At 38.7% G+C, this 20,671-nt stretch overlaps 2 protein-coding genes across 9 annotated transcripts; one reads left to right on the top strand and one right to left on the bottom strand.

Annotated features, from left to right (window-relative positions):
* Positions 1-1,640: 1,640 nt before the first annotated feature.
* Positions 1,641-14,900, top strand: Srsf10 (serine and arginine rich splicing factor 10). 8 transcript variants are annotated; one of them, XM_071617486.1, is made up of 7 exons: positions 1,643-1,853; positions 3,230-3,334; positions 6,875-6,978; positions 8,171-8,333; positions 8,645-8,698; positions 8,830-8,931; positions 12,107-14,900. In XM_071617486.1, exons 1-7 carry the CDS (start codon positions 1,789-1,791, stop codon positions 12,165-12,167), a joined length of 654 nt encoding a protein of 217 aa, XP_071473587.1. In that variant the 5' UTR covers positions 1,643-1,788; the 3' UTR covers positions 12,168-14,900. The 8 variants fall into 8 exon arrangements, with proteins under 8 accessions (XP_027793492.1, XP_071473587.1, XP_027793491.1 ...); XM_027937690.3 differs by lacking the exon at positions 8,830-8,931 and having other exon boundaries at positions 8,648-8,698; XM_027937688.3 differs by having other exon boundaries at positions 1,644-1,853; positions 8,648-8,698; positions 8,830-14,900.
* A 990-nt stretch (positions 14,901-15,890) lies between these two features.
* Pnrc2 (proline rich nuclear receptor coactivator 2) lies at positions 15,891-19,470 on the bottom strand. The gene is made up of 3 exons (XM_027937692.3): positions 19,289-19,470; positions 18,262-18,467; positions 15,891-17,906 (listed from the first exon to the last, which is right to left on the bottom strand). The coding sequence occupies exon 3, from the start codon at positions 17,886-17,888 to the stop codon at positions 17,469-17,471; it is 420 nt and encodes a 139-aa protein (XP_027793493.1). The 5' UTR covers positions 17,889-17,906; positions 18,262-18,467; positions 19,289-19,470; the 3' UTR covers positions 15,891-17,468.
* Between the last annotated feature and the right edge of the window lie 1,201 nt (positions 19,471-20,671).

Here is a 20,671-nt window from a genome sequence, read left to right as displayed (position 1 = left end):
CCCCAAATCTTAACAATAACCATATAATACTTATAACTAGGAAAAATCTTATTTTGAGACTTAGGGCATCACTAAGTTGCTGAGGCTGGCTTTGAACTTGAGATCCTGCGGTCTCAGTCTCCAGAGCCACTGCCATTACAGGTATGCGCCACCACATCCAGCTACAAGTCTGTTTCCTTGCCACTAAAAAACATGTAACAAAATACCAGAGAAGATTAGCTCAGCAAGCCCTTCCTGACAGCCCTCTGTTTTAGAAGTTAAAAACAAAACAAAGAAACCCATTACCATTTCCTTCATATTGTAATCTGCAACTACTTTAGTTGTTTACCTGCTTATTTTCGGTTATCTATCCCCTAGAAACATAAGTTACATGCTGTTTATCACTGAATTTCTGGCGTCTAACATAACATATGACAATTAAAAGGTAACAATAAATATTTTAATAAATTACGTGCCCAAAGCTTCTGGGGAAACATCAATGTAGAAACAATAGCTCTGCTACAGAGCTCTATACCAAGTGTCAAGTCACTTAATTGCCTTGGATACTGATTGATGCAAAAATAATTCTTTTATGGGCCTTTATCTAAAACAAAAGTTCATTTAGTTAAAACTTGAGTCCCTGTTATCTGCTTGGTCCTGGCATGCCAGGGATTTTCTAACAAGAGGCCCCTCCCTCGTGTCTGATAAGAGTAGGAATAATTCTCAGGAGTTTTCCAAAGTGAAAAGTAGACTAAATATTATTTGCCTTTTTCATGCTCATATTCTCCACAAATGCAGAATGGAGTTTTTCAGAGGCTACATATGATGTTTGATGAAGGGTGGTGGAATGCGTGTTACCAAGTCTTAACATACTCATTTTAAATTCAAATTCGGTAATTGTAGATGTAACAAACATTTAACATGGGGGGAGGGTGTGCTGGGGTGTAGCTAAATAGTAGAACCCTTGCCTTGGTTTCAAGTCCCAGAACTACAACCAACCACCAGAAAACAAAAACAACAAAAAAAGAAACCTCTTTGGGGTCTTCCAGGTGTGAGGGAGCCCAACAAGTTTGAGAACCACTACAACACAGGAACTTTGCACACCCAGGAAGCCATTAGCAGCAAATACAGTCTACACGATAACAGTGATTAGAATGTAAGGACTGGTCGGCCTAACCTCAGGAGGGAACTGCGGGGATAGGTGGAGACGACAGAGAAAGGTGTGGGCTGCACGCAATCCAGCACCGCTGCGCGGGGAGTGTGTATACTCAATACAAGCGATAAATTTCGTATCTTGGTGGTCAGGAATCCAATAAAAGCCTAGGCACAACAGGGCAGTCTCTCTGAATTCTAATGCTAAAACCTCTGTCCATTTAGCAATAAACGTAAAATTTGGCCTAAGGGCCAAGCCATTTGTTTCCTGGGGGAGGAGAAGGCGGTGCAATCCAGTAAAGGCGGGAAAAAGAATCACTAAAGAAAGAAAGAAAGAGAGGGCTGGGAAGGGAGGGGAAGAGGCAAAGCTAGAAGCCAATGAACGAGACCGAGGCTGCAGCTCGCGCTCCAGCCCTCCGCATGCGCAGGCGCACGCCTGGTAATCTCGCGGGAAAGAACCGTTGCCGGGCCCGGCGTTGCGCCGAGGTGGAAGGGGGAGTGGAGGCGGGAGTGAAGTCTCGCGAGAAGAGGGTGGTTGCCGTAGCGGAGTCCTCTGGCTGTGTGTGTGTCTGTGTCTGTGTCTGAGGAGCCGCCGCCGGAGCCGCGGACGGTTTGCTGAGCCCGTTACTGCCCCTGGCCAAGACTCGCGCCGCCGTCATGTCCCGCTACCTGCGCCCCCCCAATACGTCTCTGTTCGTCAGGAACGTGGCCGACGACACCAGGTAGGTACAGGGCAGGTATTCCGGGCCTGCGCGAGGAGGCCGCGGGCGCACGCCGAGGACCGAGCCGCGGCGGGCCGGGGGAAGGGCGGGGTGAAGATGGCGGGTCCCGCGACCGCTTTGGCGCCCTAACTAGGCCGCGCCGAGCGAGGCGGCGCCCTGGGCCATCGGGCCCAGCCGGGCGGCCGCAGGGCGCGCGGGATGTGCGGGCCGCGTGGCGGCGCGGCCCCTCCCCCGCCGCGGTCGGCCTTCTGCCCGCGCCCTCCGCTCGGCCTGCCCGCCGCCCGCTGCCTGAGAGCTCAGTCCCGGTTCTGCGGGGTGCACGCCCCCTCGCTCAGCAGCCGGGTGGGTTGGTTTATTTTAATTAAAAAAGAAAATTGCATTGAAATAACGGGATTGAGGGAGAGGAAAGCATTTGCTATCTTTTTTTCCCCCGCCGCTGTTTTACATGTATTTGTAGTGTTTAGAGACTGGGCTTAAATAGGCTTTGTTTTCAGCAGCCCCCTTAATTGCTTCGAATTGCCTAAAGAATTTTTTTGGAGGAGCTATTATTACATGACGATGTTTAATATTTGATAAATAACGTGCAAACAAAGTGTTTTTCGGTTAGCGTTTTGTGATTTACTTTCTTCTGTCTTAACAATGTAGGGGAGAAAAGCAATAATTCTTTTAGCATCTAGAAGAATCTCTCCTTTGTCATTTTCACAATGTTTAAAAGTTGTTTTTATTTGAGGCTTTGTTTCTGTCCCCCACACACCTTATCTACCACTAATTAATTGACTCACTATAATTTGGGGGTAATTTTGTTCGGTATTTTCCAGAGTATTAGAGTTGATTTGATACCGTTAAAAAAAAAAAAAAAAAAGAAAGAAAGAAAAGAAAAACCAAAAACCCAGAGCCTTACCGCTCTACCTTTTGTGAAAAATGAAGGCTGTAGATTTAAGAATTCTGATTGTTTCCTTACATGTCTTTTCTGTTGTGATGTAAAATAATGAATGGACTCATAAACTGCATTTATCTTTCAAATGCTTGGATCCTGGCTTTCCTTTATCAAAAAGATATTGCCATTACATTTTGTGTATTACAGTTGGCTTTTTTTTCTTCTTTTGTGGTGCTGGGGATCGAACCCAGGCCCTTGTGCATGTGAGGCAGGCACTCTACCAACTGAGCTATGTCCCCAGGTCCTACAATTGACTCTTAATGTCAAAATTTAGAATGTTTCAGGTCAGTTAGGGCAGGGATACAACTGAGACCCAAAGGTCACACAGTGTTACTAATCACAGTTCCTTCTGTTAAGAATATTGGCAAATAATTACTACTTATAAAACTCTTTTAAGGGCATGAACATAAAAATTTGAGTTCTTTTCATGATGTTTTAGGTCTGAAGATTTACGGCGTGAATTTGGTCGTTATGGTCCTATAGTCGATGTGTATGTTCCACTTGATTTCTACACTCGACGGCCAAGAGGATTTGCTTATGTTCAATATCCTTTCTTCAGATGCTGATTAGTGAGGGGTGTTGAAGTTTGAAATTCAAGTTTATGTAAGTGGTAACATCTAAAAAGCAGTTTATTTTTGTCCTCTAATAAATGTCTTATGTCTTCAAATTTTTGAAAATTAATTCTGACTCACATTGCTCTTACTATTTTCTTATTAATCCAAAAATAGTTAAATATTTAAATTCCCATTCATGATGCTGAAACTCAAATCAGTGATTATAATGTGTGATTTAAATTTGAATACACTCTGGTTGCTACCACCTTTAATGTAAGTCAAATTAAAAGTTAATATGTTCTTGTGCTTAGCAATTAAAGTTTAGTATTCTTGTTTGTTAATTTGAATCACTTGATCAAAAACAAATTGTATAAAAATGAGGTAAACTTCTTTAATATTGTCCCCTAATTTGCTGTCCTCTGTTGTTACCTCAGAATGTAAAGCTGTACAGTTATGGCGACCCCAAAGAGAAAGCATGAAAGAACTTTTAGAGTAGAATTCAACACTTAAGGCAAGTAGACAAGCCAAAGACCTCTTAAGGATCAGGCTTGAAGAGAAGGGAGAGTTTGGGAAAAGAAAAAATACAGAAAAGCTGGAAGAAGGACAAGCCTAATGGGAGACAAAGCCTCGCTTTATCTACAAAGGGGGAAAAGGTTGTTTTTCAAAGTTAAAGATAAAGCCATCTGTCATATTTGGCCAAGCATCTCATGACAAGTCCTTCTGACAAGCACTTAAAGAGTTAAAGGTCAAGATGAAGTTGAATGATGGCCAAGATTAAAGGAGTCATACCTGATGTATCCTACAGAATAACTTTTCCTTTTTCTTTTCTTTTTCTTTCTTTTTTTTTTTTTTAATGGTTTATAAGCAGTTAATTTTCAAAAGTTATTTTGGTTTGGTCTAGTGACAAAACCTGTAACTTGATTTGTGTGGGCCTTTGATGTTGTGATTGTGGTCTTGTATAAATGCACTCTCTCTTAGCTTATCAAGTTAAAGTGTAACCGGATGTAACATGTTAAGCTTAAATTCGGCATATTTTGGTTTTGGACCAGGTGGTCAGAGGCTCTTTGAAGTAGCATGAATTTCTGGGCTCAAGCCACAGAGCCCTGCTTAAAAGGGAGACAAGTGCATGCATTGGGGACTACCTTGAAACAGCTCTGGTGGTCGTATACTGTCAGATCCACTAGAAACACCTTATAGATTTTTAAATGGCTTCCGGGAACATACAAATTCCTAACTTCTGGAGCTTAACTCTGAAGCTTGTAGGCCCTGCACTGCTTTAGCACATATGATCAGTTAGCCTTGAATGGGTTGCAGAAGGCCTTCTCCCTAGTATGGATACCTAACCAGGATGTATGGGAAATCTATCCTTGACCCAGAGTTTCAGGTGACTTTGCTTCTTCCCTTCAGTGAAATCATCTCCCTGCAAAAACAAAGGTTTGGGCTGTGGACTTGAGGTCAGGAAGAATTCTTACTACTAAAATATTCAGTAAGTCCCTTAGAACTTTCTAGTTAGAGTCCTAGTAAGTATTAACAGGGAAAAGCCAAAGTTACTCCTGCAGGGCTAGCAAGTGTGGAACTTAGTTGCAAAACTGTTATAGAGAAGATATATCTATATATGGATGGCTTGGTAAATAAAGGTAGTGATACATTCTGACTTATAATTTTGATCTGATTTTACGTGGCTTGGGATGGTGTGAAAACCAAGAACAGCAGTACTTTTGACTCAAGTGGTGATATTTGAGCCTTTAGAAAAGTGTGATTATACAAAGGAATCGAAAAGTGATAATTTTTTAAATACATGTTCAGTAAGTCTCGACTATGGTCTTAAAATAGTTAAAAAAGAAATATATCACAGGCTTATCAGTTTCATGTTTGGAAAGACCCTGAAGTACAAATTTCTTCATAACTGGCATCAGAGTGATACTTGGCTGCCCCTCCTGCTATGCTCTCTCCTATCTGACTCTTCCCAATTGGCCTTCTCTTCCTATCCTTGGCTTAACAGGAGCAGTGTAGAACCTTGCCATCCAGCCCATAATTTTTTATAGCCCTTTTAAAGTTGTTAAGTATTCTCTCTTGGGGTGGCAAAGTAGAAGTAGAGTACCCTTTAGTGAGCTTATTCCTTTTGATTAGTTTGGATCCCAACTGCATTAACCTTGAGGAGTGTTCATTTATAGGTCCTGAGTCTCTTCATCAGCCTTTTCAATGCCAGGTTATTTAAAAATTGAGCAAACCTCCTTCCATTTAACTTACACACAATGGCCCCAGGAAGAGAGATCTGGGGACCCACTACAGTCCTTAATTCTTTTCAGAACACAGAGAAGTCTAGTAAGGCTGAGGCAGACCATTTCATCTGAAATTAAAGTAACTCATATTATCAGTCTTGAATATGTCACTTCAGGAATGTTTTAGTTCTAAATAAGCTCTCCAAATCTTGTGTGCTAATGTTTTTAAATCTAAGAAATAGAAATGGACATACTTAAGGACATTTATTTATTTACTTACTTAATTACTTATTGATGGGGTAAAATGATAATCCGAATCAAAACTTGGCTCCCTTTCCAAACCTTTTATATCAAACATTGCCTTGAATGTGTATTTGACTTCTGTTAGAATAATGATTTTAGAAAAGGAGCTACATTTGAACAGAATAACTAGCCCTCAGAGTTCTGCTGACATGAGTGGGAAAGACATAGCAACTTAGCTTCTCAGATCAAAAATGAATACCAGCAGATCCTATTTGACACTGGTAAATGTTATCTTGAAATTATCAAGTTGGAAACAAAACTACTTTGCAGGAAGCTATATATTTAGTATCATGGCTGGGGCTTTCCAGTTTAGGAATCCTTATCATGTTCTGTTTTTTCTTGATAGCATGCTTTTACCATCTGCATGGATGTAATATGCATTTGGTATAGTGATTGTTTTGAGTATTGCTTGACTGTCTTGATACCCACAAGTGGTTAGCAGCCTGTCTTCCTAGTGCAGCTCAAGGAAGACAACTATTTGAAATAATAATATTAGATATAACTGGGGAAAAAATAGCAATATACATTTGAAATTATGCTTTCATCTTTTCTCAAGGTAAGGCATATATTGCTTGCTTACACAAGAACTATTGGCCTTTTCCTTTTTTTTTTTCTTTAAAACAAATATATGAAAGCTGTTTTGGTTTCAAGAAATTTTTGGCACCCAGGATAGAATCCACTGGCTTGTTTTTCTTACTCTTTCTTGTTTTATAAAGTTAATTCTTAAAACTCTGGGAATTTTTTAATAGGATAACTTGGTGATTTAGCTCTAACAGATCTGATAACATGTATTCATGTGTTTTTTCTAAAAGATTAGCTTTAGAAAATCACAAGTACTTTTATGTTGTGAAGCATATTAATGGCTGAATCAGCCTAAGTAACAAGTAAGATTTGGTTGGTTTTTTTAGAATATTAGGACATTATGAATTGTTCCAGACCTACCAACTGAACTTTGATTCATTATCAAAGTTTGCAAAATTTCCCAAGCCCCTTAACATTTAGCACATTTGAGGATGTTCGTGATGCTGAAGATGCTTTACATAATTTGGACAGAAAATGGATTTGTGGACGTCAAATCGAAATACAGTTTGCACAGGGAGATCGAAAGAGTAAGTACCATTATGCCTAACATAAGTTTAAATCATTTCTAGAAAACCATTGTTGCAATTAATATATTCTGTTCCAACCCCAAAAGATCAAAAGTTGATCAATACTATCAACTGTGATATACTGGGAGTAAAATTGAGAAGGATAAAAATTTATAACATTTGGATCTCTTGAGCCATTTTCTTTGTTGTAAAGATCTTCAAAGGGGGCTGAGGTTGTAGCTTAGTGGTAGAGTGCTTGCTTAGCACATGCAAGGCACTGGGTTTGATTCTCAGTACCAAACGTATTTTGAAAAATGAAGCTTTAAAAAAAAAGGATCTTCAAAGTATAATTGTTATGTGAGTGCATGGCTATGGAAGTGAACTGATCGACTGGGAGGGGCTATCCAGATTAAACCTAGAATAGATCTTATTTTAGTGTTCTGTTTTTATTATTATGCAAGGCATATACCAGGTTTTAGCTGTATTTCAATGAGGTAGGAGTATAGACTGGGGTGAAGTAGACTTCCTTGTGGCTGAACCATTATTTGATCCTGGAGAAGATACTAGAGGATACAGATTAAGGTAGCTGCTAAAGGGCTGGGGTTGTGGCTCAGTGGTAGAGTGCTAGCCTAGCATGCATGAAGCTCTGGGTTTGATCCTTAGCACCACATAAAAATAAAAAATAAAGGTATTGTGTCTACCTAAAACTGGAAGAAAAAAAAAAAAGCACTTAGGTAGACATAAGTTGTTAATTTTCTTGTTCTGGAATGGGGTGATAGGTTCCTAGATATTCCCTGTTTTTTATATATACATATACAATCATACATAAAGTTTCTATATAGAATTGAGTGAGGTAAGAGTTGAGGGCCAAAGATATAGGTATAAATAAGGCATAAGCCAAGGAAATTATGGTGTCATTTTTACATAAAGTAGTCTTGTGATACACATCTTTGAAAATAAATACCCAAGATTAATATTTATAACCTTGACCAAACCCAAGAAAGAAAAGAAGGCTCTATCAGTCATCTTTCAGATCTGCATCTTACCAAAACTAAAGGGATCTCTAAGACAGATTGCAAAACACATTATTCCTTTGTTTTGGTATTAAAGAAGGGAATGTGGGCTTGTTTCCCCCCCCCCCCCCTACAATTTAAGGATGTAAATAATAAAATTTCAAATGTTTCTGAATATTTGTGTTCTGTGTATTTCCTAGCACCAAATCAAATGAAAGCCAAGGAAGGGAGGAATGTGTACAGTTCTTCGCGCTATGATGATTATGACAGATACAGACGTTCTAGAAGCCGAAGTTATGAAAGGAGGAGGTCAAGAAGTCGGTCTTTTGATTACAACTATAGAAGATCTTATAGTCCTAGAAAGTAAGTTTGTACAGTGATCTGTTTTTAATAAAAAGATGTGTTCGTGGTCAGGAATGGGGGCATGGACCTGTAGTCCCACCTACTGGGGAGGCTGAGGCAGTTGGATTGCTTGAATACAGAAGTTCAAGGCCATCCTGGGCAATATAATGAGATCCTGTCTCAAAAACAAGAGGATGTGTTTGTTAGCATTTTTATCTTTTTGTATGCTTTATGTGTTGAATACTTTGTTGAGACTATAGTGTTTTGATTGAAGTTTTAAGACCTATAAGTAGACATTTGTCACTGTTTGCTTTTTCTGATATGCTTTTTAGCAGTAGACCGACTGGAAGACCACGGCGTAGCAGAAGCCATTCCGACAATGATAGGTAAATAACTTTGCTTTGAAAAAAGACTCATGTTTTTCAATTCAGAGTGAACTTTTGCTCTAAAAATAACAAATTTGATTAATATAGAATCTAATTTTTACTCTAATTGTATCTCTCCTCTGTTTTGAAAGATTCAAACACCGAAATCGATCTTTTTCAAGATCTAAATCCAATTCAAGATCACGGTCCAAGTCCCAGCCCAAGAAAGAAATGAAGGCTAAATCACGTTCTAGGTCTGCATCTCACACCAAAACTAGAGGCACTTCTAAAACAGATTCCAAAACACATTATAAGTCTGGCTCAAGATATGAAAAGGAATCAAGGAAAAAAGAACCACCTAGATCCAAATCTCAGTCAAGATCACAGTCTAGGTCTAGGTCAAAATCTAGATCAAGGTCTTGGACTAGTCCTAAGTCCAGTGGCCACTGATAGTATAAACCATGATAATTTTTAGGCATGTATCATTCATTTACTCATAGTTTGGTATACTTAAATTATCAGGAATACAATGTTGCAATGATGCGTAAAAAACACTTGTTAGTTTTCCCTGTACCAGGCAATGGTTATAATTAAAAATGATATGCTGTTGAGAAGCCACTCTTAAGAGTCCAGTTTGTTTAATGTTATGGGCAGCTACCAATTTGTGGTGTCTCTGTATATTTTTGTAAAGATTCTCATTTTTTTATGCTTGAAGTATTTGGTGGAAAGATGTTGGTTGACCATAATTTGCAACATTGTCTTATTAAAAATAAACTTTCATATCCATATTTGGTAGAAACTGTTAACCTAGAAATGTAGCTTGCTAATAAGATGGAATGATACAAAAGTGAAGTTGTAGCCACAGTACAACACTGACTGCTCAGACACATTTAGGTTCAGGGTGGACCTTTATGTCTTGTCAAGATGTCTAGGCCCGTGATAATAGTTTATTTATGATACAGTGTGGAATAGTTCTTTTGTTAACCCCACTGTCTTGGGGAATGATGCCAACTTGGTTAAGTAACATTTTCAGGGAGATTAAGTTTTTGACTGAAACATGGAGCCTTCACTGCTTTTTTTTTTTTTTTTTTCCTTTCTGGTTTCTATGAAGGTTTGGAACATGAAAACATCAGAAAAGCTCCCCTTAAAATTTGAGCAGGTCAATGATGACAAATAATTTTTAAGGGGAAAAGAATGTTCTTAATATAGTTACTCTAAAATTTAAGAGGCATTGTTGCTTAGTTTTCTTACTGCTGTTAGATGCAAGTAAATTGTTTCAAAGTAGGGGTGTGTGTGTGTGTGTATGTGCGTGTATAGCATAAAAGAATGAATTTTGATGCTTAGAGCCCTCGTCTTGTGCATTTGTATCAGATTTAGCTTACCTCTTTATGAGGGAGGCTTGCTCTTCACACCTCTGTTTGTTTAATGTGAGGCACATTGAAAGAGAACACTCCCATTCTAGGCAGATGATTCTGAGGTGCCATGAAATTAAAAATAATTTTGGAAAAAGGGTTAGTTTTAAGCAAGAGCCACCTCTTGAATTTTGATTATCAATGTCATACGTGACTAAAAATGGAGAAGTAATATCATTAACTATTTATAATTTCTAGTATTTCTCTGAATGATCATTTGGAGGGAATTAAAAGTGACTTGAAATGTCCAGTCTCATTTCAGAGTAAAAAGCTAGCATCTTTTAAAATCTCAGATTGCTTGCTTGCTTGCAGAAAGAAGTAAGAAGTATTGTGGGGAAACAATTCCTTTAGAGGATTATTTTCTTCAACTTTGGTTTTAGAAATCTAGGCCTAGCCTGTAAAGAACAAAAGAGATGGTTTTTAAATACTGTTTGTGGAATGTGTTTAAAGGATTGATTCTACAACCTTTGTATATTTGATAGTATTTCTAACTTTCATTTCTTTACTGTTTGCAGTTAATGTTCATGTTCTGCTATGCAATCATTTATATGCACGTTTCTTTAATTTTTTTAGATTTTCCTGGATGTATAGTTTAAACAACAAAAAGTCTATTTAAAACTGTAGCAGTAGTTTGCAGTTCTAGCAAAGAGGAAAGTTGTGGGGTTAAACTTTGTATTTTCTTTCTTATAGAAGCTTCTAAAAAGGTATTTTTATATGTTCTTTTTAACAAATATTGTGTACAACCTTTAAAAACATCAATGTTTGGATCAAAACAAGACCCAGCTTATTTTCTGCTTGCTGTAAATTAAGCAAACATGCTATAATAAAAACAAAATGAAGGAAATAATGATTAACTGGAATTATTATAGTATTGGATATGATTCTAAAATAATGAAAACAGTCCTTTGTAGATTTAGGAATATTTTTATTCAGTGTTGCACTAGGCATAACTTACTTTGGAAATGATAGGACTTATCAGAAGTCTACATCTTTTACATAGTATTTAAGACCTCCTTGTGTATGTCATTCATGATTGCTCATTAAGCCTCTTAACCTAAGAGGTTATTTGATAATGTTAAGATACATATTAAAATTAAATTTGGGCCTGCTAGTTTTAAATTTATACTTTCATTGATGGCTGGATCAATAATTCTGTCCCCCCTTCCTAAACAAGATACATTGGGCCTTATGTTTATGACATGATTTTAAATTCTTTTTCATTGAATGTTGGTGAGCATTTTTTATTAAGTATTTACCACGTGCCAGACACTGTTCAAGGGGCTGTGTGTTGATTCATTCACTCTCCACAAAACCCTATGAGAAGAAAAATGCTTTTATTTTCTCTCTGTCACAGATAAGGAAACTGAGGCACAAAGAAAAGGCAGTAAAGGACTAGTCAGGATTAGATTTAAACAGACTATAATTTGAGAGAAGTTGGTTAGAGCCTATGAAATTTTTCAGTCTGTTTAGAATTAGAAGGCCTAATGTTTTAATTTCCTTTGTTAATTTATTTTTAGACTCAACACCATTTTCTTGAGAAGCTTTTATATTATTTATTAAATAGCTTACCTAACAGCTTCACAAGGATTATACTGCATTTGAACTCACGATAGTTAGGATCTTACTGATATGTAGTGAGGATCTTTTCATACCAGTGAACTAATTTTGGGTCACATCATTGATGGGTTTCACAGTTATTGAGAATCTTCTGTGTCTGGCACTGGGCTTAATATTGAATAGTCATATCAACACACAAGTGAGGGCTAACATTTCACCTCTTTTTACCTGAGACCCCTCTGCATTTTTTTTAAGCAAAGTAAGCAAGAAGAAGAGATAGTGCTACATAGAGTATGAGCTCTTAAGTTACAACCTAGGGGAGAGACCTGGGAACTACTGTACTATTCTCTTGAAAATTTGACCCAGTAAGCTGCTACATCCAGTTCAACTAACAAAATCCTGTATACCACAGAGAAGAATAAAGAAAACCAAACTGACAAACATCCTTCTTTTATTTAAGACCAAACTGCAGCTGGAATACCCAGTACAGTTCTGCTTACTACACTTCAAGAAAGATCTGAAAGCGGAAAAAGAACCAAAGAAGGGCAGTTCAAGCGACCAAAGGGTGGGTGGAAGGTGCTGCAGTATGAATACTGTACGAATATTTTGACTCTGGTCTGAAAAGATAAAAGAATTATCGAAAACTACATGGAATAATTGAAGTCCCTTCGAGTTTGAAAGTAAGCATTTTAGGACAAATAAAAGGAAATTCAACTTTGTACTTGTGGAAACTAATCCCTAAATATGAACAGGTTTATATTGATTCATGGGTAACAGGTCCATAATAAATTACTGGAAACTAGGATGTCTGAATATCAAGGAAGACAGCCATAGTCTCTTACAGTGCCTCTATTGGTCTGTCTCAAACTGAATTGGGTGGGAAAAGGTATGGTCCAATATAAACTTTTTCTTGGTTATCTCTTAAAAGTCAGTTCCATTTATGCCATTATTGGCACGTCTTGCCTTTGTTTATTCTGGTGCCAGTGTTTTCTGCTTGTTTGCTTTGTTGCCATCTGAGTTTATTTACTTGTACCACATGCAGTTTACATCTTCTTTAACCACTCTCTTTCCCAGGTAAATTCCAATTATACTTGACATCCAACTGAGAGGGCCCATCTCTTCTCACCTCTTTCATAGTCAGTATGTTCAGCAAATATTTATTGAGCCCTTATCATGGGCAAAGCATTGTACTGGATAATTGGAAAGAATGGATAATAATTCCTTTATTCAATAAATGTCTACTGAGCACAATCTAGTGAATTGTTATAATATGGCCTTGTTGTTTTGAGGTGTATTATAACAATATTTTACACCATTCATATCCTAATATAATTATAAAACCCAGTATACTATCAAAGATAAGTAATTTTCTGGTTTTCTGCCTTTTACAAGTATCTATTTGTTTGCATCCCATTAATACAAATAATGAAAAATGTTTTAACTTGTAATAAACTGATTTATTGTGTAGTGACTGTAATATACTACTTTACTAAATTGTTAACTCTGCCTCAATCACACACATAAGGAAGTAATCCCAAAAATAAATATTTAATTTTGCATTAGCTATAAAGGAGATCCTGGGTGCTATAATTAGATTATTTGGAGGCAGACAGCTGGTACCCCAGCTGATTTAGTATGTTCTGTAATTGAAAAAATGTTCACCAAATTATACTTCTTAGTCATTTACGTGTACATCTTACAGGGGACATGTTCTGTGTATAGTGAATAAATACCTTTTGTAGTGTCACAAAATGTTTTGGATTCCTTAGTTCCTTATTAGGATATAAAGTTTATCATATTGATTCCCTCACATTTAATTTTCATCTTGAAATCTGGAAATGGAATTTAAGCCTTTAAATTTAAAAGAATTTTGAAAATATGGTAGAATATACAAGCCTGAAAGGAGGTCTAAAATTGAGGTATTTTTATCCCTATAAAAATTTTGTTTTAACTTGCCCAGGCACTTAAGTTTCAGGTTAGAGTCCATAAATTCTGACTTGATTGATTTTTGTTGGAAAATGTTCTTAAAGCAGCTTTATTTTCAAGGAGATAAAAAGTGATAATGGAATGTAGAGTTTGCTTCAAGTAAAGATTACAGATTTGAGTTCTTATACCCTTACATAATTTTATCATTAGTGTTGAACATTGAATTGGTAATTCTTAAGGGTAGAGGTCCTGTGTGATCTTTCAAAACAGTATCTGTAGTTCCTGCATGTTTTGTCCTCTACCTCCCTCTCCATTTCCTTTTGAATTGATGGGTTCCAGGGAGTAGAATTAAGTTGCATATTTGGTTGAGATTTTCCTTTATAAAAAAAAAAAATTAGTGGCCACATAACCTCTCTTATTTTACTAGTCTTTGGTTTTGTTAAGTCCATGTGGTTTGGGCTCCTGTTGAATTACAGTGCATTGTTATATGTGATTGTTCCCATATAATATTAAAAACTTATCAATATCATCAAGCACCTAATTTGCCAAACCATATGCTTTTCATATACTGCTGCTTAATCCCAAAAACATACCTGGAAAATGAATACTATTCCCATTTTGCAGGTGAGAAAAAGTTGTCAATTTACAGAACACCTTCCATGTGATATAATTTTGCATACCCTGCTTCATTTCTCAATTTTGTAATATAATGGTAACTTTTATAAATTAGATTGCTATATCTGACAGGCTCTGTGGGTCAGACTCATCATAGCCTGACTTTCCAAGTTCCAGTCTCAAAACAGATTTTTTCATTGTATTTTATTTTTCCATGTTATTGTTTACGAAGTCCCAGGATTATATTTTGAAATGGGAACGCTGTGACTTGAGCAATAGTTTGGAATTAATGACATCCTACTAAGAGGACCTTTGGGGCTTTAGGAATCCCAGGTGTGAACAATACTCATTTTTTAAATAGTGATGACTTAATAGGTGAAGTAAGCAACCTGTTTATCTTCAGCTGTTGACATCTGTAAGACATTCTGCTAGTCCTGGAAAAGGTGCCTTCTGGGGTCTTTTCCTCTACCCGTTCTTCCAACAGTGTTGGTTATCTTTATGATGTTCTGTGTATTTGTAAAGCAGTTTCACCCTTGTGTTAAAAGATGGAGTTTTTTTTTTTTCTTTTGGAATAAAAAGTAAGGCATGTAAATTCATTTCATTGATAACAGTAGTTTGTAAAGAAGTAAAAGGCCTTTGTATCTAGTTTTTGCAGATCACATTTCTTTGAATGCTGGAGAGTGAAATAATAAACTGGTCTAGGAGCCAACAAATCTTGTTTTTTTTAGATTTTGCTCTGCCTTACAGATACAACTACCGTGGTAGACGTTCCCCTCATTTGTTTTTAAGAAGTTTTGGAGATATATTCTCTTGGATTTTAAGAAATTGCCTATGAGAATTCAAATAAAACACACTGGGGGAAACTTGCCTAAAACCCTTTATCACCCTACTGCCACTTTGTGCTTCTTTGGGGGAAGAAACTACTTGGGATTTAAAGGTAGGTTATGGGCCTGAATTCCAATGAAACTTACATGCCCACTATCAAAACATAGGACAAACTGGAATTACATGTATTAAAAGGCCCACTGGAAGTATAACTGAATCTGTAAACTGTTTTTTGATTTTCACATGAGCTTTGATATTGGTTTCATGCCAGCACACTTTCTGAAGGTTATCCACAATTAGTATTTTCTAACTAGCTCTAATAATATGAAATGTTCATATTATCATTGACTTTTTATTCAGGTTCCCTCACATTATTGAGTCTGCTAACCCCATTTGCAGTGCTGCATCAGAGAACTTGGCAGTTCTTGGCACTATTTTTCATAGAAATTATGCACAGACAAAAAGAAAATGAGTACCTTACTTACAAATTTGTTTACAGCTGTGCGTTTACTGGGATTATTCAACTAGTTTAAGGCACCCTCTATAGGTTGGGAGCCTGTCCATTAGAAAGCCAATTCAAAGGGTTCCTTCACATACTTAAAACACATGGGTTCCTGCCAATTTGGGCTCTTTTTTCCTATTTTACTCTGGAAACTGAAAACATCTTAGAATATAGAAAGATCTATTTTACTGGGTTTTCAAAACTTTTGCATAGTTCAGGCAAATACTGCTTTGGGGGCTTGAGCCCAACTAGCAAAAATTGCATAACTGTCAAACCAGCTATTAAACAGTATATTAGTCTCTTCAAGCCAACATTCCTATCACATTTCAGTTATGTACATTCTAAGATTCAGCAGTCATAACAGTTTTCAAAATAATAACGAGGCACTGGGGAGAAAAATTTTATTTTTTAATTTCATGTTTCAAATTCATATCGTACAATAAGTACTACATAAATTTTGCCTTTAGTATATTCAATATTTGACTTGGGCAATAGTTCATCTAAATTCATTTAGTGTAATATAACTTAGCCTGTTTTAACATCAAAGATGCAAAATTAGAAAGTAGGGCATTATCAGGACTTTTTAATTGGCCCATGTACTTTTCTAACTTGCTATTAGGCTGTCATATTTAGCATTTTCCCTTAAGATTGGTAAAAACATGCCTAAAGGGGTGTTATGCAAGAGATTACATCTTTAAAAAGTGGTCCCCTGGGTTGTACTTACTATGACAAAAAAACCACTCACTGGCACCAAATACAATTTAGATTTGTATCATTGGTTACAAGAACTGGTGAAAGCCAAAATGAATCTTTGGGTTTATAGACTGGAGGGTAGAGGAATCATGTACTGCATTTTACATCTAAAAGTAGGAAATCTTTTAGCAGCTTAGACTTTTTTAGTTATAATACAAAACTTAATTACATTAGGATTTACTTTGTAATATAGTTTACAACCAAATCAATTATGACACATACACTGGCACTTTAGCATGAGGGCAAAGTTTAAAAACAATTCTGGACCTTTAAAATTAGGCCATAGTATAAAAAAAACAGTCCATGGTCTTTCTACATTCAGCAAATTCATACTAAAATATTCTATTTTTGTAGGCCAAGAAGACTTTACATATGCTACAAGTTTATTACATGTATTTACATGGCTCTTCTCCCCTAGGTACTTTGAACTTTCACATTATACAACTCCCCACTTTAAGCTTTGCAGGGATATGAGGCCAGATCACTGTCAGAATAGCTTTGCAGTTCTGTAATACAAAAAAAAAAAAAAAGTATTTTTTGAAAGCTATCAAGTGCTCAATACTTTTTCTATAAAAAATGGTTTGGATGCATTTATTGGCAGACACCTATCCATTGCAATTTAAGAAACAGGGCACCTTATACTGCATACTGTGCCTCATTCTAATAAACCCTAAGTGCCCTTTACACATTGATCACTGCAATTTAGTAAAATGCAACTATTAAAAATTCACATTCTTTCTTGGCAGTGCATTATGTTGTTGGCGTGTTACTAGTTTGGCTTTCTGGGACATTAAACTTTCAAATGTCCACCTAGTTTTCAATCCTTGTCTCAGCTAGATGCTTAATCTGATTCACTACAAGTAAATCTACTTATCCATGAATCTTTTACAATATTCCCCCAATAAAAATATAAAAAGTTGATTCCTTTACCATTCCCAATATAAACTTGGTTTTCACTTAAAAGCTATTCAATTGAGAACACTTATCAAGTTCAATTATTTTAAGTTGCACTGATAACCACCATTATATTACAGTGCACACAATATGTAAAACAAATGAGATGAAATTTGATTAATATTCATACATTAATAAGCAGTTTTACACAAATTGGTTAACTCCCTAGTGAATCTGTAATTTGTTTCAGACCAACTGACAACTTTATTATAAACTAAATTTAAACATTAGTACTTTATATCTTATTTTATACTTGGACTTTAAGTAAGGTTTTAAGTTGAAATGTCATTATTTCCTTGTCTGAAGGATTAAAGTTCACAGGAACCCAGTGGCTTGGTGGTTTAGGAAGAACACTTGGTGATGGTGGCTCACTAAATTTGGCTCCAGCATAGTTCTGATTAACTTGAGACTTAAAAAGTAGGGTGGGACTTGATAAGCTAGCATTCCAATTTGGATTACTTGGAAAATTTTTGTTCTTCCCCCCATTTTGCATGGCCTGCCATGCAGCTGCTGATGAGTTATAACCATGTCCTCTTTCTTTTTTCTTATGAACAATTTTCATCTGGGAATTCTGATCCTTGGTCTTCTGTCTATTAAGCTGCTGTTGGTTCTTACTACCATTTCTAGACTGAGGGGCTGGAATGTTATACCTCTCTCCACCACCCATCTTCAGCTTCTTTGTCACCTGTAAGTGGAAACAAATACTGAGTCAAAGTTCAGTAAGAAAAGTTCAAACACTAAGAAGTATCTTCAAGCTCTTTTAACTCCAGAAATCTTGGGAAGGATTGAAAATGGGTAAAACATGCTTAAGGGGGTGTTACAAAAGAGATTACACCTTTTGCATTAATTGGTCCTCTGGGTTGTACTTTCATTGTTTTTACCTCAAAAATTAAAGCAAGCAATCCCACGTTATTATATGCACATCCTTTCCTAAGAAGGATGAGCTTACCCACAAATCAGTATGAAAACCTGTTCAAAAAGTATGTTTTAGGATGGGTTCATTATAAAACGTTTGCTCCATTATGATGTGAGCTTTATACCTTTCAGTCTGCTTTTCCGATTGCAGGATTTCCACTACCTGTCCTCTTCCTTGCTGCCAAGCCCAAGATAATAGGTGTTGTTTTCTGACGGATCCTTTCCTTTGTCTCAATACAGAAGTTTTCATGGGCCAATCTGCTGAGTTCAGCCTAGGAGCTGAGGCCAACATCTGAGTCTCCTCAGCACACAAGTTTGAGAGAAGTCCTAGCTAGAAAAGTAAAGATTACTTGATTACTTCAATTCAAAAAAACAAGATAAAGTGATGATTTAAATTCACTAAACAAATTGTTTAAAAGAATGCTACTTGGTTAACAAAAAGTTTTCAAGAAAATAATCTGTCTCTGAAAATGGTTTTCTTCATTTTAAGCACTCAGAAATTTTATAAGTGTTGGTGCAAGTTCACGACCTTTTGTTTTTATCTTCTTCCCAGAGAAGATTCACTCACGTGTTTGTGACCAAAATGTTAGAGTGGCGTTGGCCACACCAGGACATGCTTACGGGTGATTTTCTCAAGACCATGCTTCTGAAGTTCCCTCGGGCTGGCCTGGCGCTGCGAGGCCCGGGTTCCCTCCCCGCACCGCAGGAAATAACCGAGTTCCAGTCCCAGTCTCTGACACCACCCAGCCGCCCCTCCGTCACCGTCCGCACCATGCAAACAAGGTCCTTCCTTTGGCCATGACTCCCATAACTAGTTTTCCGAGCCACAACGTAAATTCACACACGTACACAAGCGAGTCCACCAACAGCTGACCCGCGCTTCACTTCCGTGTGACGGTCCGGGAACCAAGTTACCAAACCGCCCCTTCGTTCCACCAGGGTGCCAGGGCCTTCCAGTTCTAATGACCTACATAAACTACAGTTCCGGACAGGGTCACTCCCGGCTGCGGCCCGCTCGGCCCGGCGGGGGGCTGCCCCCGAGCCCGGGAGTCCCCTCCGGGTCCGCGCCCCCCGGCTCGCGGATCGCTCCCCGTCTCGGACCCCAACAATGGGGAGCCCGGCGGCCAACATGGCCGCGCCGCCGCCACTCACCGACTTCAAGCTCGGACTGCGGCGGCTCCCTCTCGACGTCGAGGCCTCCCTCCCTTTCCAGGGAGAGATGAGGCAAGGATCGAACAAAGCCCACAAGCGCCGACGAGCTGGCTGCTGACCACCCTACGTCTGAGAGCCGACCTCCTCCTGCCTCTACCATCAAAATGGAGGTGGCGGCAAGCGCAGAAGCGGGGCCGGAGCTCCGCGGCCAATCGGCGCGCGGCGGCGCGGGGCCCGGCCAATGAGGAGCGGGCCACCGCCTGTTGCTGGGGCAGGCCGGGGGCGAGGGCGGGGAGGCTGTTGTGAGGGTTTGAAATCCTCCGGGAGGAGCATGTCGGGAGTAACTGCCGGGCCGCGGCGGCCTCCGCTAGTGAGACCCGGGCCGCTGGCTTCCCCGGGGCGCAGCCGCCTCCCGCGCAGCCTCCCGGAGGGTCGCGGGAGGGGATGTTGCTCCGGAGCCGAGTCCCCGCGTCGCGGAGGGACTAACATACGCGGGAGACATTCAGAAAGCCGGTCCCTGCGGCCGGCGCCCACCGCCCCTCCTGTCCCGCGGTTCCTGCGCGTCCCGAAGCCCGCGGCGCCGGGTCGTGCGGAGGCGTTGGCGACGCTGGATTGCACCCTTCACTTCCTCCCGCGGGTCCCCGCGGGTCCGGCCCGATCAGAGCCCTCGTCTCACTGCCCTGCGAGGCCCGCGGCTGTCCCGCCGCACTCATCCGGGGCGAACCCGGGGATCGTTCTGAGCTCCGCGCCGAGGCCAAGTTACTGTGTGCCACCAGCGGTGGGAGGGTGACGGCTGCGCCCTCGTGACCTACGCTGCCTCATTTTTTTTAGTGAAAAAGAGGGAGAAAGAAAATATTGCATTGATATGCCAGCAAGGTGCCAGGAAGGGCAGAGGGCAACTTGTTTGTGATGAATTTATAAGTAACCCAAAGTGAACGTTGTAAAAGTGAACACTTAATCTCTACGGATATGAACAGTTTGGGGGTGAATGGTCCAAAATTAACCTCACCACTTTATAATTCGTTTGTGAGGGGATGTGAGAACACGCGTATCTAGATAGAACTACAGCTTTGTTTTTGTTTTGTCTTTTAACAGAATTTATTGGTACTGACTTATAAATCCCGCCCCACCTCGCAGTCTAACCCAAACCCCTATATTCTAGCCATTAAGAAAAGTTACTGCATGTCTAATGATGAAATTCGTTAATGTAATTTGGTAAGACAAGATATTTTTGAGATATTTTTAAGGGAATTTCTGGTGTTAATCATATTCAAATAAGATAAACCGCAAAGCAACTACTATTTTAGTGAAAGTGTAATCTGTTTCTCCCCAATTCAAGAAGCTTGCTTAGACATCCGGCCAGATAACCAGCTTATATTTAAA

Source organism: Marmota flaviventris, chromosome 10 (assembly GCF_047511675.1).
Source record: "Marmota flaviventris isolate mMarFla1 chromosome 10, mMarFla1.hap1, whole genome shotgun sequence".
Classification (NCBI taxonomy): Eukaryota; Metazoa; Chordata; class Mammalia; order Rodentia; family Sciuridae; genus Marmota; species Marmota flaviventris.
Note: the sequence above shows the minus strand (reverse complement) of the source record. Positions and strands in the feature narration are given on the sequence as shown.